This window comes from Oncorhynchus kisutch, linkage group LG17 (genome assembly GCF_002021735.2).
Source record: "Oncorhynchus kisutch isolate 150728-3 linkage group LG17, Okis_V2, whole genome shotgun sequence".
NCBI lineage: Eukaryota > Metazoa > Chordata > Actinopteri > Salmoniformes > Salmonidae > Oncorhynchus > Oncorhynchus kisutch.
The window spans coordinates 23631853-23648202 of record NC_034190.2 but is presented as its reverse complement, the minus strand read 5'-3'; the positions used below and the strand labels follow the sequence as shown (position 1 = coordinate 23648202).

The following is a 16350-nucleotide window of genomic DNA, read 5'->3' as shown; positions in this document are numbered from 1 at the left end:
GCGCAGACAGAGAAAGAGGTACAGACAGAGAAAGAGGTGCAGACAGAGAAAGAGGCTTAGACAGAGAAAGAGGTACAGACAGAGAAAGAGGCTTAGACAGAGAAAGAGCCTTAGACAGAGAAAGAGGTACAGACAGAGAAAGAGGTACAGACAGAGAAAGAGGTACAGACAGAGAAAGAGGTACAGACAGAGAAAGAGGTACAGACAGAGAAAGAGGCTTCAGACAGAGAAAGAGGTACAGACAGAGAAGAGGTACAGACAGAGAAAGAGGTACAGAACAGAGAAAGAGGTCAGAAGAGAAGAGGCTTAGACAGAGAAAGAGGCTTAGACAGAGAAAGAGGCTTAGACAGAGAAGAGGTACAGACAGAGAAAGAGGTACAGACATGAGAACGAGGCTTAGACAGAGAAGAGGCTTAGACAGAGAAAGAGGTACAGACAGAGAAAAGAGGCTTAGACAGAGAAAGAGGTACAGACAGAGAAAGAGGTACAGACAGAAAAGAGGCTTAGACAGAGAAAGAGGCTTAGACAGAGAAAGAGGTACAGACAGAGAAAGAGGTACAGACAGAGAAAGAGGCTTAGACAGAGAAAGAGGTGCAGACAGAGAAAGAGGTACAGACAGAGAAAGAGGCTTAGACAGAGAAAGAGGTACAGACAGAGAAAGAGGCTTAGACAGAGAAAGAGGTACAGACAGAGAAAGAGGTACAGACAGAGAAAGAGGTACAGACAGAGAAAGAGGTGCAGACAGAGAAAGAGGTACAGACAGAGGAATAGGTGCAGACAGAGAAAGAGGTACAGACAGAGAAAGAGGCTTAGACAGAGAAAGAGGTACAGACAGAGAAAGAGGTGTAGACAGAGAAAGAGGTACAGACAGAGGAATAGGTGCAGACAGAGCAGGGGCTTAGACAGAGAAAGAGGTACAGACAGAGAAGAGTCTTAGACAGAGAAAGAGGCTTAGACAGAGAAAGAGGTACAGACAGAGAAAGAGGCGCAGACAGAGAAAGAGGTACAGACAGAGAAAGAGGTACAGACAGAGAAAGAGGTACAGACAGAGAAAGAGTGCAGACAGAGAAAGAGGCTTAGACAGAGAAAGAGGTCAGACAGAGAAAGAGGTGCAGACAGAGAAAGAGGTGCAGACAGAGAAAGAGGCGCAGACAGAGAAAGAGGTGCAGACAGAGAAAGAGGCGCAGACAGAGAAAGAGGTACAGACAGAGAAAGAGGTACAGACAGAGAAAGAGGCTTAGACAGAGAAAGAGGTACAGACAGAGAAAGAGGTACAGACTGAGAAAGAGGATTAGACAGAGAAAGAGGTACAGACATAGAAAGAGGTGCAGACAGAGAAAGAGGTACAGACAGAGAAAGAGGCTTAGACAGAGAAAGAGGCTTAGACGAGAAAGAGGTACAGGACAGAGAAAGAGGTACAGCAGAGAAAGAGGCTTAGACAGAGAAAGAGGTACAGACAGAGAAAGAGGTGCAGACAGAGAAAGAGGTACAGACAGAGAAAGAGGTACAGACAGAGAAAGATGTAACAGACAGAGAAAGAGGTACAACGAGAAAGGCTTAGACAGAGAAAGAGGTACAGACAGAGAAAGAGGCTTAGACAGAGAAAGAGGTACAGACAGAGAAAGAGGTACAGACAGAGAAAGAGGTACAGACAGAGAAAGAGGTACAGACAGAGAAAGAGGCTTAGACAGAGAAAGAGGTACAGACAGAGAAAGAGGCTTAGACAGAGAAAGAGGTACAGACAGAGAAAGAGGCTTAGACAGAGAAAGAGGTACAGACAGAGAAAGAGGCTTAGACAGAGAAAGAGGTACAGACAGAGAAAGAGGTGCAGACAGAGAAAGAGGCTTAGACAGAGAAAGAGGTACAGACAGAGAAAGAGGTACAGACAGAGAAAGAGGCTTAGACAGAGAAAGAGGTACAGACAGAGAAAGAGGCTTAGACAGAGAAAGAGGTACAGACAGAGAAAGAGGCTTAGACAGAGAAAGAGGTACAGACAGAGAAAGAGGTACAGACAGAGAAAGAGGCTTAGACAGAGAAAGATGTACAGACAGAGAAAGAGGTACAGACAGAGAAAGAGGTACAGACAGAGAAAGAGGTACAGACAGAGAAAGAGGTACAGACAGAGAAAGAGGCTTAGACAGAGAAAGAGGTACAGACAGAGAAAGAGATACAGACAGAGAAAGAGGTACAGACAGGGAAAGAGGTACAGACAGAGAAAGAGGTACAGACAGAGAAAGAGGTACAGAGAGAAAGAGGTGCAGACAGAGAAAGAGGTACAGACAGAGAAAGAGTACAGACAGAGAAAGAGGTACAGACAGAGAAAGAGGGCTAAGACAGAGAAAGAGGCTTAGACAGAGAAAGAGGTACAGACAGAGAAAGAGGTACAGACAGAGAAAGAGGCTTAAGACAGAGAAAGAGGTACAGACAGAGAAAGAGGTACAGACAGAGAAAGAGGCTTAGACAGAGAAAGAGGCTTAGACAGAGAAAGAGGCTTAGACAGAGAAAGAGGCTTAGACAGAGAAAGAGGCTTAGACCAGAGAAAGAGGTACAGACAGAGAAAGAGGTACAGACAGAGAAAGAGGTCAGACAGAGAGAGGTACAGACAGAGAAAGGGTGCAGACAGAGAAAGAGGTACAGACAGAGAAAGAGGTACAGACAGAGAAAGAGGCTTAGCCAGAGAAAGAGGTACAGACAGAGAAAGAGGCTTAGACAGAGAAAGAGGTACAGACAGAGAAAGAGGCTTAGACAGAGAAAGAGCTTAGACAGAGAAAGAAGATACAGACAGAGAAAGAGGTACAGACAGAGAAAGAGGCTTAGACAGAGAAAGAGGCTTAGACAAAGGAAGAGGCTTAGACAGAGACAGAGGCTTTGACAGAGAAAGAGGATACAGACCGAGAAAGAGGCTTAGACAGAGAAAGAGGTACAGACAGGGAAAGAGGTAAGACGAGAGAAAGAGGTACAAACAGAGACAGAGGCTTAGACAGAGAAAGAGGTACAGACAGAGAAAGAGGCTTAGACAGAGAAAGAGGTACAAGACAGAGAAAGAGGCTTAGACAGAGAAAGAGGCTTAGACAGAGAAAGAGGTAGCAGACAGAGAAAGAGGTACAGACAGAGAAAGAGGTACAGAACAGAGAAAGAGGTACGACAGAGAAAGAGGCTTAGACAGAGAAAGAGGGTACAGACAGAGAAGAGGTGCAGACAGAGAAGAGGTACAGACAGAGAAAGAGGTACAGACAGAGAAAGAGGTACAGACAGAGAAAGAGGTGCAGACAGAGAAAGAGGTACAGACAGAGAAAAGAGGCTTAGACAGAGAAAGAGTTACAGACAGAGAAAGAGGTACAACAGAGAAAGAGGTACAGACAGAGAAAGAGGCTTAGACAGAGAAAGAGGTACAGACAGAGAAAGAGGCTTAGACAGAGAAAGAGGTACAGACAGAGAAAGAGGCTTAGACAGAGAAAGAGGTACAGACAGAGAAAGAGGCTTTAGACAGAGAAAGAAGGTACAGACAGAGAAAGAGGCTTAGACAGAGAAAGAGGCTTTAGATCAGAGAAAAGAGGTACGACAGAGAAGGGCTTAGACAGAGAAAGAGGTACAGACAGAGAAAGAGCTTAGACAGAGAAAGAGGTACAGACAGAGAAAGAGGTGCAGACAGAGAAGAGGCTTAGACAGAGAAAGAGGTACAGACAGAGAAAGAGGCTTAGACAGAGAAAGAGGCTTAGACAGAGAAAGAGGTACAGACAGAGAATGAGGTACAGACAGAGAAAGAGGTACAGACAGAGAAAGAGGTACAGACAGAGAAAGAGGTACAGACAGAGAAAGAGGCTTAGACAGAGAAAGAGGTACAGACAGAGAAAGAGGTGCAGACAGAGAAAGAGGTACAGACAGAGAAAGAGGTACAGACAGAGAAAGAGGTACAGACAGAGAAAGAGGCTTAGACAGAGAAAGAGGTACAGACAGAGAAAGAGGCTTAGACAGAGAAAGAGGTACAGACAGAGAAAGAGGTACAGACAGAGAAAGAGGTACAGACAGAGAAAGAGGTACAGACAGAGAAAGAGGCTTAGACAGAGAAAGAGGTACAGACAGAGAAAAAGGCTTAGACAGAGAAAGAGGTACAGACAGAGAAAGAGGCTTAGACAGAGAAAGAGGTACAGACAGAGAAAGAGGCTTAGACAGAGAAAGAGGTTCAGACAGAGAAAGAGGCTTAGACAGAGAAAGAGGCTTAGACAGAGAAAGAGGTACAGACAGAGAAAGAGGTACAGACAGAGAAAGAGGCTTAGACAGAGAAAGAGGTACAGACAGAGAAAGAGGCTTAGACAGAGAAAGAGGTACAGACAGAGAAAGAGGTACAGACAGAGAAAGAGCTTAGACAGAGAAAGAGGTACAGACAGAGAAAGAGGCTTAGACAGAGAAAGAGGTACAGACAGAGAAAGAGGTACAGACAGAGAACGAGGCTTAGACAGAGAAAGAGGCTTAGACAGAGAAAGAGGTACAGACAGAGAAAGAGGCTTAGACAGAGAAAGAGGTACAGACAGAGAAAGAGGTACAGACAGAGAAAGAGGCTTAGACAGAGAAAGAGGCTTAGACAGAGAAAGAGGTACAGACAGAGAAAGAGGTACAGACAGAGAAAGAGGCTTAGACAGAGAAAGAGGTGCAGACAGAGAAAGAGGTACAGACAGAGAAGAGGCTTAGACAGAGAAAGAGGTACAGACAGAGAAAGAGGCTTAGACAGAGAAAGAGGTACAGACAGAGAAAGAGGTACAGACAGAGAAAGAGGTACAGACAGAGAAAGAGGTGCAGACAGAGAAAGAGGTACAGACAGAGGAATAGGTGCAGACAGAGAAAGAGGCTTAGACAGAGAAAGAGGTACAGACAGAGAAAGAGGCTTAGACAGAGAAAGAGGTACAGACAGAGAAAGAGGTGTAGACAGAGAAAGAGGTACAGACAGAGGAATAGGTGCAGACAGAGAAAGAGGCTTAGACAGAGAAAGAGGTACAGACAGAGAAAGAGGCTTAGACAGAGAAAGAGGCTTAGACAGAGAAAGAGGTACAGACAGAGAAAGAGGTACAGACAGAGAAAGAGTACAGACAGAGAAAGAGGTACAGACAGAGAAAGAGGTACAGACAGAGAAAGAGGCTTAGACAGAGAAAGAGGTACAGACAGAGAAAGAGGCTTAGACAGAGAAAGAGGTACAGACAGAGAAAGAGGTACAGACAGAGAAAGAGGTACAGACAGAGAAAGAGGCTTAGACAGAGAAAGAGGTACAGACAGAGAAAGAGGCTTAGACAGAGAAAGAGGTACAGACAGAGAAAGAGGTACAGACAGAGAAAGAGGTACAGACAGAGAAAGAGGTACAGACAGAGAAAGAGGCTTAGACAGAGAAAGAGGTACAGACAGAGAAAAAGGCTTAGACAGAGAAAGAGGTACAGACAGAGAAAGAGGCTTAGACAGAGAAAGAGGTACAGACAGAGAAAGAGGCTTAGACAGAGAAAGAGGTTCAGACAGAGAAAGAGGCTTAGACAGAGAAAGAGGCTTAGACAGAGAAAGAGGTACAGACAGAGAAAGAGGTACAGACAGAGAAAGAGGCTTAGACAGAGAAAGAGGTACAGACAGAGAAAGAGGCTTAGACAGAGAAAGAGGTACAGACAGAGAAAGAGGTACAGACAGAGAAAGAGGCTTAGACAGAGAAAGAGGTACAGACAGAGAAAGAGGCTTAGACAGAGAAAGAGGTACAGACAGAGAAAGAGGTACAGGCAGAGAACGAGGCTTAGACAGAGAAAGAGGCTTAGACAGAGAAAGAGGTACAGACAGAGAAAGAGGCTTAGACAGAGAAAGAGGTACAGACAGAGAAAGAGGTACAGACAGAGAAAGAGGCTTAGACAGAGAAAGAGGCTTAGACAGAGAAAGAGGTACAGACAGAGAAAGAGGTACAGACAGAGAAAGAGGCTTAGACAGAGAAAGAGGTGCAGACAGAGAAAGAGGTACATACAGAGAAAGAGGCTTAGACAGAGAAAGAGGTACAGACAGAGAAAGAGGCTTAGACAGAGAAAGAGGTACAGACAGAGAAAGAGGTACAGACAGAGAAAGAGGTACAGACAGAGAAAGAGGTGCAGACAGAGAAAGAGGTACAGACAGAGGAATAGGTGCAGACAGAGAAAGAGGCTTAGACAGAGAAAGAGGTACAGACAGAGAAAGAGGCTTAGACAGAGAAAGAGGTACAGACAGAGAAAGAGGTGTAGACAGAGAAAGAGGTACAGACAGAGGAATAGGTGCAGACAGAGACAGAGGCTTAGACAGAGAAAGAGGTACAGACAGAGAAAGAGTCTTAGACAGAGAAAGAGGCTTAGACAGAGAAAGAGGTACAGACAGAGAAAGAGGCGCAGACAGAGAAAGAGGTACAGACAGAGAAAGAGGTACAGACAGAGAAAGAGGTACAGACAGAGAAAGAGGTGCAGACAGAGAAAGAGGCTTAGACAGAGAAAGAGGTGGCAGACAGAGAAAGAGTCTTAGACAGAGAAATGAGGTGCATGACAGAGAAAGAGGCGCAGACAGAGAAAGAGGTGCAGGACAGAGAAGGGGCGCAGACAGAGAAGAGGTACAGACAGAGATAGAGGTACAGACAGAGAAAGAGGCTTAGACAGAGAAAGAGGTGCAGACAGAGAAAGAGGCGCAGACAGAGAAAGAGGTGCAGACAGAGAAAGAGGCGCAGACAGAGAAAGAGGTACAGACAGAGAAGAGGTACAGACAGAGAAAGAGGCTTAGACAGAGAAAGAGGTACAGACAGAGAAAGAGGTACAGACAGAGAAAGAGTCTTAGACAGAGAAAGAGGTGCAGACAGAGAAAGAGTGCAGACAGAGAAAGAGGCGCAGACAGAGAAAGAGGTACAGACAGAGAAAGAGGTACAGACAGAGAAAGAGGCTTAGACAGAGAAAGAGGTACAGACAGAGAAAGAGGTACAGACAGAGAAAGAGGCTTAGACAGAGAAAGAGGTACAGACAGAGAAAAGAGGGCAGACAGAGAAAGAGGCTTAGACAGAGAAAGAGGTACAGACAGAGAAAGAGGTACAGACAAGGAAAGATGCGGGCAGACAGAGAAAGAGGTACAGACAGAGAAAGAGGCTTAGACAGAGAAAGAGGTACAGACAGAGAAAGAGGCTTAGACAGAGAAAGAGGTACAGACAGAGAAAGAGTACAGACAGAGAAAAGAGGTACAGACAGAGAAAGAGGTACAGACAGAGAAAGAGGCTTAGACAGAGAAAGAGGTACAGACAGAGAAAGAGGCTTAGACAGAGAAAGAGGTACAGACAGAGAAAGAGGTACAGACAGAGAAAGAGGTACAGACAGAGAAAGAGGTGCAGACAGAGAAAGAGGCTTAGACAGAGAAAGAGGTGCAGACAGAGAAAGAGGTGCAGACAGAGAAAGAGGCTTAGACAGAGAAAGAGGCTTAGACAGAGAAAGAGGCGCAGACAGAGAAAGATGCGCAGACAGAGAAGAGGTACAGACAGAGAAAGAGATACAGACAGAGAAAGAGGTGCAGTTAGAGAAAGAGGCTTAGACAGAGAAAGAGGCTTAGACAGAGAAATATGTGCAGACAGAGAAAGAGGTTACAGACAGAGAAAGAGGTGCAGACAGAGAAATAGGCTTAGACAAGAGAAAGAGGCTTAGACAGAGAAAGAGGCTTAGACAGAGAAAGAGGTGCAGACAGAGAAAGGGGTGCAGACAGAGAAAATATGTGCAGACAGAGAAAGAGGTACAGACAGAGAAATAGGTGCAGACAGAGAAAGAGGTGCAGACAGAGAAGAGGTGCAGACGAGAAAGAGGCACAGAGAGAGAGAGAGAGAGAGAGAGAGAGAGAGAGAGAGAGGAGAGAGAGATAGAGAGAGAGAGAGAGAGAGAGAGAGAGAGAGAGAGAGAGTGAAAGAGAGAGAGATAGAGAGAGATAGAGAGAGAGAAAGAGAGAGAGAGAGAGAGAGAGAGAGAGAGAGAGAGAGAGAGAGAGAGAGAGAGAGAGAGAGAGAGAGAAAGAGAGAGAGAGAGAGAGATAGAGAGAAAGAGAGAAAGAAGTGAGAGGTAGAACACTGTCTCACCTCAGACTTGCACTCTGACCAGGGGCTGTATCTCCATTGGTAGCAGGGTCTGACAGGGCAAGGCTTCCACTGTTCCCTCTGACGGGGGCAGGTTCGCCCATCACCCTGGGGCACCTGGAGCATCGTTCTCCTGCGCCACAGCTTCCCTGTAGAGAAAGGTGTTATTTCACACCTCTGTCTCTCAAGTGGATGATTGAGAGTCAAGGCCCTGTGCAAAATCAAATTAGGTTAGGTGATTTTCTAGATAGTCAACAAAATTATGTATAGTGGCGGAAACAAAAAGAAAGTCCACTGCATTTCAATGAACATGCATTGTTGTTGTGCTGGGAAAATATATATTTTCTCGACATAAAAAAACCCAGATTCCAGATATGTGGTCCCCAACCCGTCTTGATTGAATAGAGCCTTGTTAAAGACTGGGAGTGCCTTTTAAGCTATTTAAGTAGAGAAAAGGGTCTTATGATAACAGCATCATAGACGCCCCCAGATATATATTATATTCCATCACAATGATCTGGGGCTCTTTCAGGGGCTTCACTGTAAAAGATCACTATCACGTTACACCACTATTTCAGGTAACTTCATTTCTCTCTCTCTCTCTCTCTCTCTCTCTCTCTCTCTCTCTCTCTCTCTCTCTCTCTCTCTCTCTCTCTCTCTCTCTCTCTCTCTCTCTCTCTATCTCTCTCTCTCAGGAGAAGGGGTGAGGGGGAAAGGAAGGAATGCTCCTTCTACCCAAAATGCATGTTAAGTGAGGTACCCGGGGGATAGACGTGACACAATTCTGTCAATTAGCTGGTGTCTAATGGGAAACTATTCCAAAATGATATAATACATTCATGTTCAGTAATGCATACCACTTGAAAAGCCACTACAGAAAATAAACTAGATCCTGTAAACTATGAGAACTATGAAAATTGAATAACAAAAAAGCTCACTGTCAGATATTACAATAGCAATTCAGATTCCATTGTTCATAGGGCTAGGGTTATAGTAGAGCCACCCAGTTTGGATCACACTCCCCTTACTACTATAGTAACTTGCTGCAACATCCTATCAGACATTATAGTCTCTGTCATCTGATCTAACAACCCTAAAGGCTAACTCCATCCATCCAAAACACTAGCCTAGGACCATCCATCCACAGTGCTTGCCTATAAGCCCATTCATTCTAACCAGGTATTTAACTCCTAAAGGTTAATTGTCCTGTGTATTTCCTTCACAGGCACAATAACTCCCCTCCTAACTCAACTGAATTAATCATATTGAAATTTTATAAAGCCCTTTTTATAACAGCATTTGTAACAAAGTGCTTTATAAATACCCAGCCGAAAACACAAAAGAACAATCAATGCAGAAGAAGAAGCACAGTGGCTAGGAAAATTCCCTAGAAGATAGGTACCTTGTAAGAAGGCTAGAGAGGAACCAGGGTCAGAGGAGTGGACAGTCCTCTACTATTGCTCCACAAGAGAGGAACCAGTCTCAGAGGAGTGACCAGTCCTCTACTATAGCTCCACTAGAGAGGAACCAGTCTCAGAGAAGTGACCAGTCCTCTACTATTGCTCCACTAGAGAGGAACCAGTCTCAGAGGAGTGACCAGTCCTCTACTATTGCTCCACTAGAGAGGAACCAGTCTCAGAGGAGTGACCAGTCCTCTACTATTGCTCCACTAGAGATGAACCATGCTCAGAGGAGTGACCAGTCCTCTACTATAGCTCCACTAGAGAGGAACCAGGCTCAGAGGAGTGGCCAGTCCTCTACTATAGCTCCACTAGAGAGGAACCAGGCTCAGAGGAGTGGCCAGTCCTCTACTATAGCTCCACTAGAGAGGAACCAGGCTCAGAGGAGTGACCAGTCCTCTACTATTGCTCCACTTGAGAGGAACCAGGCTCAGAGGAGTGACCAGTCCTCTACTATTGCTCCACTAGAGATGAACCATGCTCAGAGGAGTGACCAGTCCTCTACTATAGCTCCACTAGAGAGGAACCAGACTCAGAGGAGTGACCAGTCCTCTACTATAGCTCCACTAGAGAGGAACCAGGCTCAGAGGAGTGACCAGTCCTCTACTATTGTTCCACTTGAGAGGAACCAGGCTCAGAGGAGTGACCAGTCCTCTACTATTGCTCCACTTGAGAGGAACCAGGCTCAGAGGAGTGACCAGTCCTCTACTATTGCTCCACTTGAGAGGAACCAGACTCAGAGGAGTGACCAGTCCTCTACTATACTCCTACATACTCCTATAACAATTGTCATAAATTTGCCGTAGATGTAATTTATATTATCTCCATGTGTCAGTGTTATTTTCTCTACAGCTGACTGCACACGCACACGGCCTGGGAGGCCTATTCTGCTCCTTAATGTTGAACACAATTACAACAGAGTCCCCCGGGCCTGGCTTAGCCTGCAGCTACTCTCTATTCTCACACATCTGCCAATTCATCTTCTGGTGAACCCACCGTGATGCATGCCACGATGCTTTCCCCGTAGAGAGAATTGTGCTGCCCCCATAGAGGGTCTCTCCTTCCTTCAGAGATTTTTATGCCCGTGAAACCATGAGAGAAATAAACTCCCAGTTCTTTTTAATCAGCAGTTAGGGTTTTCTTGAGATTTTCTCATGTGTGCTTTGTTTCAGTGGTGGTTCAACTCAAATGGCGGTTTGCTATTGCATGCACCCATGGTAAGTATTATTCTCCAATGGGGTTTTGATTCTGTGCTCTTTGGGGCTGTCTCTCTACTCCCTCGACGGGTGGTCTACTGACAGCGGTGAGTTTGGGGGTGAGGAGCAGTGTGTGACTGGGTGGGCCACTGGGTAAGGGGGAAGAGCTAGTGCCAGATGTCGCTATCAGTGTTTGGCCGAGGAACACACGTGGCTGTGATTATCTATGCACACAGGTCTGATATGCCCCGGGAAACTAGTGTGTGTGTATGTGTGTGTGTGTGTGTGTGTGTGTGTGTGTGTGTGTGTGTGTGTGTGTGTGTGTGTGTGTGTGTGTGTGTGTGTGTGTGTGTGTGTGTGCGTCAGACCTGGGTTCAAGTATGTGTAATTGAGTATTTGTTATGAAATAGTTATTTTCTGTGTATTTGAGTATTTTCAAATAATGTGGCTGGAATCAACTACTTCTATTGGAAGTATTTGAAAGTATTCTCAAATAATTTCCCTTAATAATACTATTTGAATGCATGAGTTAGTGTATTTTAATATTTACAAATCAGTGCGATATGAAAACACACATATGCGTGCACGAGTGCCTGAGCGTGCATTTGTGTGTGTTTTTACATCGCAGTTATTGATATGACACATTGGTGCTTCCAGGTGTCTCCATTTCCTTTAGAAAAAAAAACATAACCTGCAATTCCTGGCTCAGAAACAGATATTAGCTACTCAACGTAACCGTGTCCTGCCATCTGACATGGAGGTAAAAAAATCTACTCCAGGATGAAAAGGAATGAGTGTGAGAACATGTTCTCTTCCTCTCCTCTTTCCTGTGGTTCACCTGCTGCTACTCTATCCCTCTTTCCTTTGGTTCACCTGCTGCTACTCTATCCCTCTTTCCTGTGGTTCACCTGCTGCTACTCTATCCCTCTTTCCTGTGGTTCACCTGCTGCTACTCTATCCCTCTTTCCTGTGGTTCACCTGCTGCTACTCTATCCCTCTTTCCTGTGGTTCACCTGCTGCTACTCTATCCCTCTTTCCTGTGGTTCACCTGCTGCTACTCTATCCCTCTTTCCTGTGGTTCACCTGCTGCTACTCTATCCCTCTTTCCTGTGGTTCACCTGCTGCTACTCTATCCCTCTTTCCTGTGGTTCACCTGCTGCTACTCTATCCCTCTTTCCTGTGGTTCACCTGCTGCTACTCTATCCCTCTTTCCTGTGGTTCACCTGCTGCTACTCTATCCCTCTTTCCTGTGGTTCACCTGCTGCTACTCTATCCCTCTTTCCTGTGGTTCACCTGCTGCTACTCTATCCCTCTTTCCTGTGGTTCACCTGCTGCTACTCTATCCCTCTTTCCTGTGGTTCACCTGCTGCTACTCTATCCCTCTTCCCTGCGGTTCACCTGCTGCTACTCTATCCCTCTTTCCTGTGGTTCTATCCCTCTTTCCTGTTATTCCTCACTTTGCCTGAGGACAGATTAAGGGCTACCACAGTAGCTAGAGCCTGTATTGGTTTCACATCTCAACCTGTATTTGCTTTCTGCCCAACTACGGCACTGGCCAGTGCTCTGAAGGACTCCTGAATCCTGGAGTGGTCCCTCAGGCCCAGAGCACACAGGCTTAATGGACCGCCAATCAATCCTCTGATCCTATAGAATTACACATGAGGACATCATCATCCCTCCCCCTCCTTCTCTCCCCCATCCCTCTCCCCCTCATCCCTCTCTCCATTGGTTTAAGGCTCACAATCGTTTCCCTCTCACATCATAAAACGTTTCCCATTTCAGCCATTACCCTGGAGAGGAGAGGTTCTGGTTGTTTCTGAGCTGTGTGTGGTGCTGGGAGCTGATCAGCAGCACTGTGAACCTGCAGCGCTATGAGCAATGAGCCATGATTCACAGACTACCCACCGTGCCTGTAAATCCACACCCTATATTACAATATAGATTTGATGTAATGTGGACTATAACGTACTTGAATGGATACATAGTCAAATGACTTCTATTCACAGACTATACAATACGCCTACAAATTCACTGTCTAGCTGTATACAGCACATGCAGGGGCTGTAATGAATGGATCTACAGAAAAATAGATAGGTGACAATGATAGGTGAATGTACCACTTAATCAGTTCTCTGTTGTTGTGGCTTGCCCTTCAGAATTGGGTTCACTTAGCCTTGAATGCATTCCCAGCATTCCAAGATGGAATCATCTTTCTGAACACAAAGTCAGGTGAGAGTGGGTCAAAAAGATGGTGACGTACCTGCTAGTCCACAGGTTTGTGTGCACTCGGACCAAGGTGACCAATCAGATAGCTGGCAGTTGACGGGACACTCCACCACACAGGAAGCGTTCATCTGCCACTTCCTATCCAGACCCAGCTGAAACAAAAAGAAAAGTACTTTATTGGGCTATTTGTGGCCAACGAGAGATTCTTCTTCCGGCCTCTTCCCAAGTCCCCTAGGCAACACACAAACGTACACAAACCGCAACCTGTCTGGATTCTGAAGACAGAAGATTTGCTCTTATTAACGACTAATGAGCTTTGGAATGGAAAGAGAAGAACACACACCTCTTCACAGAACTTGAGGTCGACAGACTTGCCGTCACTTCGTACACAGTCCAGCATGCGTGTCTTTATGCCACTACCACACACAGCTCTCTCACTCAGCTGACATGTGCTCCAATCTGCATGAAGGAAAAAGAAAACAGGATAAAACCGAGACGGCCTTTCTCCCAACCTCTTTTCCTCTCCATTGCACTTAATTCAATCTCAAATGTCATGCGGTCTAAATATACTCGAGGTAAGATGAAATTCAATAATATATTTACCATCCAGAGCCATATTTCCATATTGATATACGTCTCTGGTACCAACCATTGCATAAAGTCATCCAGGCTGACATTTGCCTTACCGGTGATGTTATAGGAGTAGTGATAGCAGTTGCTGTTGAGGCTGCAGGGCTCGGTCTCCGTGGTGTTGGGGCACAGCTTCCCCTCTCCAGGTTGACGGATGAGGCATGCCGTCCTCTCTCGAGTGCTGACTTTGTTGCATGGCTTCAAGCAGAGAATAAGTCAATCAATCAATCAATCATTCAGATTATTTTATAAAGCCATTTCTACATCAGTCGTTGTCACAAAGTGCTTTATCCGTAACCTGTCAGGGAATCCACTTTTAGTTGGGCGTTTAATGCAAACCAAATATGAAACCCTGTTCAAGTGAAGTTACCACTTTCCGACTAGCAAATCGAAAAAGGTTTTCCATGAATATATTTTTCTTCCTACATTACTCTCTGTCTATTTCCACCTCTGCCCATTTTCCCAACCAACCCCTACTAGATAAACTGGTCTATTCAGGTGGTGGTGACAGGCGTTTCTATTTGGAGTGCTGTCTTCCCCTGCTGTAATTCATTCCCCCAAGGGATCCGTGGCAGAGTGCCTGGGAATGGGAGTGGCAGGGACTGTGACACGGGTGACCCCTCTTCCCACTAGAGGTTCACCACAGGCACATGCACGCACACACACACACACACGCACGCACGCACGCACGCACGCACGCACACACACACACACACACACACACACACACACACACACACACACACACACACACACACACACACACACACACACACACACACACACACACACACACACATACACATACACAAGGGGTGACAGGTTGGTCACAGCATGCTATGTAGAGCTGCATAAGATCATCTTCCCTGCTCAGTCATCCCACCCTCTCTCACTTTGTTCATTTCTCAGGATAAATCACAGCTATTCTCCCACCGGAGATCAATATCCACTGAATAGCCATCGTTTAAATTGGTGTAAACCTTGCTAGAACATCATATTAAATTGGTGAGAGCCCAGTAGGAGAAAAACACATACCAAATGGACATCACCTAAATGGCTACGAGCCTTGCTGGAGAATCACACTTAACGAATGGCATCCTTCGAAACTGATGAGAGCCCAACAGGAGAATCACACTTACCGAATTGCCATCGCTAAAATTGGTGCAAACCCAAAGTGAGAGTTGCTGGCAAGAGCTCTGTTTTTTTTCACTGTGGGAAAATAGCCCAAACAGGTTAATGGAGAGTAGACACTTGGCATGATTGGCCAGTTATTAAATGTTAAGGTGTGAGACAGAGATCCATGGTGAGAAGCAGAACACCTCTGTGCTCTCCAGCTATGAGTTAACCCTTTAAGCAGTCTACTCTTGCTTTCAGTGTTCAGCACCACATAAATAAACTCAGCAAAAAAAGAAACGTCCTCTCACTGTCAACTACATATATTTTCGGGAAACTTAACATGTGTAAATATGTGTATGAACATAACAAGATTCAACAACTGAGACATAAACTGAACAAGTTCCACATACATGTGACTAACAGAAACTGAACAATGTGTCCCTGAACAAAGGGGGGGTCAAAATCAAAAGTAACAGTCATTATCTGGGGTGGCCAACAGCTGCATTAAATACTGCAGTGCATCTCCTCCTCATGGACTGCACCAGATTTGCCAGTTCTTGCTGTGAGATGTTACCCCACTCTTCCACCAAGGCATCGGCAAGTTCCCGGACATTCCTGGGGGGAATGGCCCTACCACTCACCCTCCGATCCAACAGGTGCCAGATGTACTCAATGGGATTGAGATCCAGTCTCTTCGCTGGCCATGGCAGAACACTGACATTCCTGTCTTGCAGGAAATCTCGCACAGAATGAGCAGTATGGCTGGTGAAATTGTTATGCTGGAGGGTCATGTCAGGATGAGCCTGCAGGAAGGGTACCACATGAGGGAAGAGGATGTCTTCCCTGTAACACACAGCGTTGAGATTGCCTGAAATGACAACAAGCTCAGTCCGATGATGCTGTGACACACCGCCCAAGACCATGACGGACCCTCCACCTCCAAATCGATCCCGCTCCAGAGTACAGGCCTCGGTGTAAGGCTCATTCCTTCGACGATAAACGCGAATCCGACCACACTCCTGGTGAGACAAAACTACGACTCGTCAGTGAAGAGCACTTTTTGCCAGTCCTGTCTGGTCCAGCGACTGTGGGTTTGTGCTCATAGCGACGTTGTTGCCGGTGATGTCTGGTGATGACTTGCCTTACAACAGGCCTACAAGCCCTCAGTCCAGCTTCTCTCAGCCTATTGCGGACAGTCTGAGCACTGAAGAAGGGGTTGTACGTTCCAGGTGTAACTCGGGCAGTTGTTGTTTCCATCCTGTACCTGTCCCGCAGGAGTGATGTTCGGATGTACCGATCCTGTGCAGGTGTTGTTACACGTGGTCTGCCACTGCGAGGACGATCAGCTATCCATCCTGTCTCCCTGTAGCGCTGTCTTAGGTATCTCACAGTACAGACATTGCAATTTATTGCCCTGGCCACATCTGCAGTCCTCATACCTCATTGCAGCATGCCTAAGGCACGTTCACGCAGATGAGCAGGGACAATCGGCATCTTTCTTTTGTTGTTTTTCAGAGTCAGTAGAAAGGCCTCTTTAGTGTCCTAAGTTTCCATAACTGTGACCTTAATTGCCTACTGTCTGTAAGCTGTTAGTGTCTTAACGACCGTTCCACAGGTGATGTTCATTAATTGTTTATGGTTC

General features: G+C 45.8%; 1 protein-coding gene across 1 annotated transcript in view; it reads right to left on the bottom strand.

Annotated features, from left to right (window-relative positions):
* Nucleotides 1-16350, bottom strand: part of LOC109907362 (thrombospondin type-1 domain-containing protein 7A) — a 173478-nt gene that overhangs the window by 30344 nt on the left and 126784 nt on the right. Inside the window, exons 18-21 of the mRNA XM_020505287.2 lie at nt 13649-13790; nt 13306-13421; nt 12997-13114; nt 8084-8229 (exon numbers count right to left, since the gene is read on the bottom strand). Coding sequence (XP_020360876.1) covers nt 8084-8229; nt 12997-13114; nt 13306-13421; nt 13649-13790 — 522 coding nt within the window. The remainder of the gene's footprint in view (nt 1-8083; nt 8230-12996; nt 13115-13305; nt 13422-13648; nt 13791-16350) is intronic.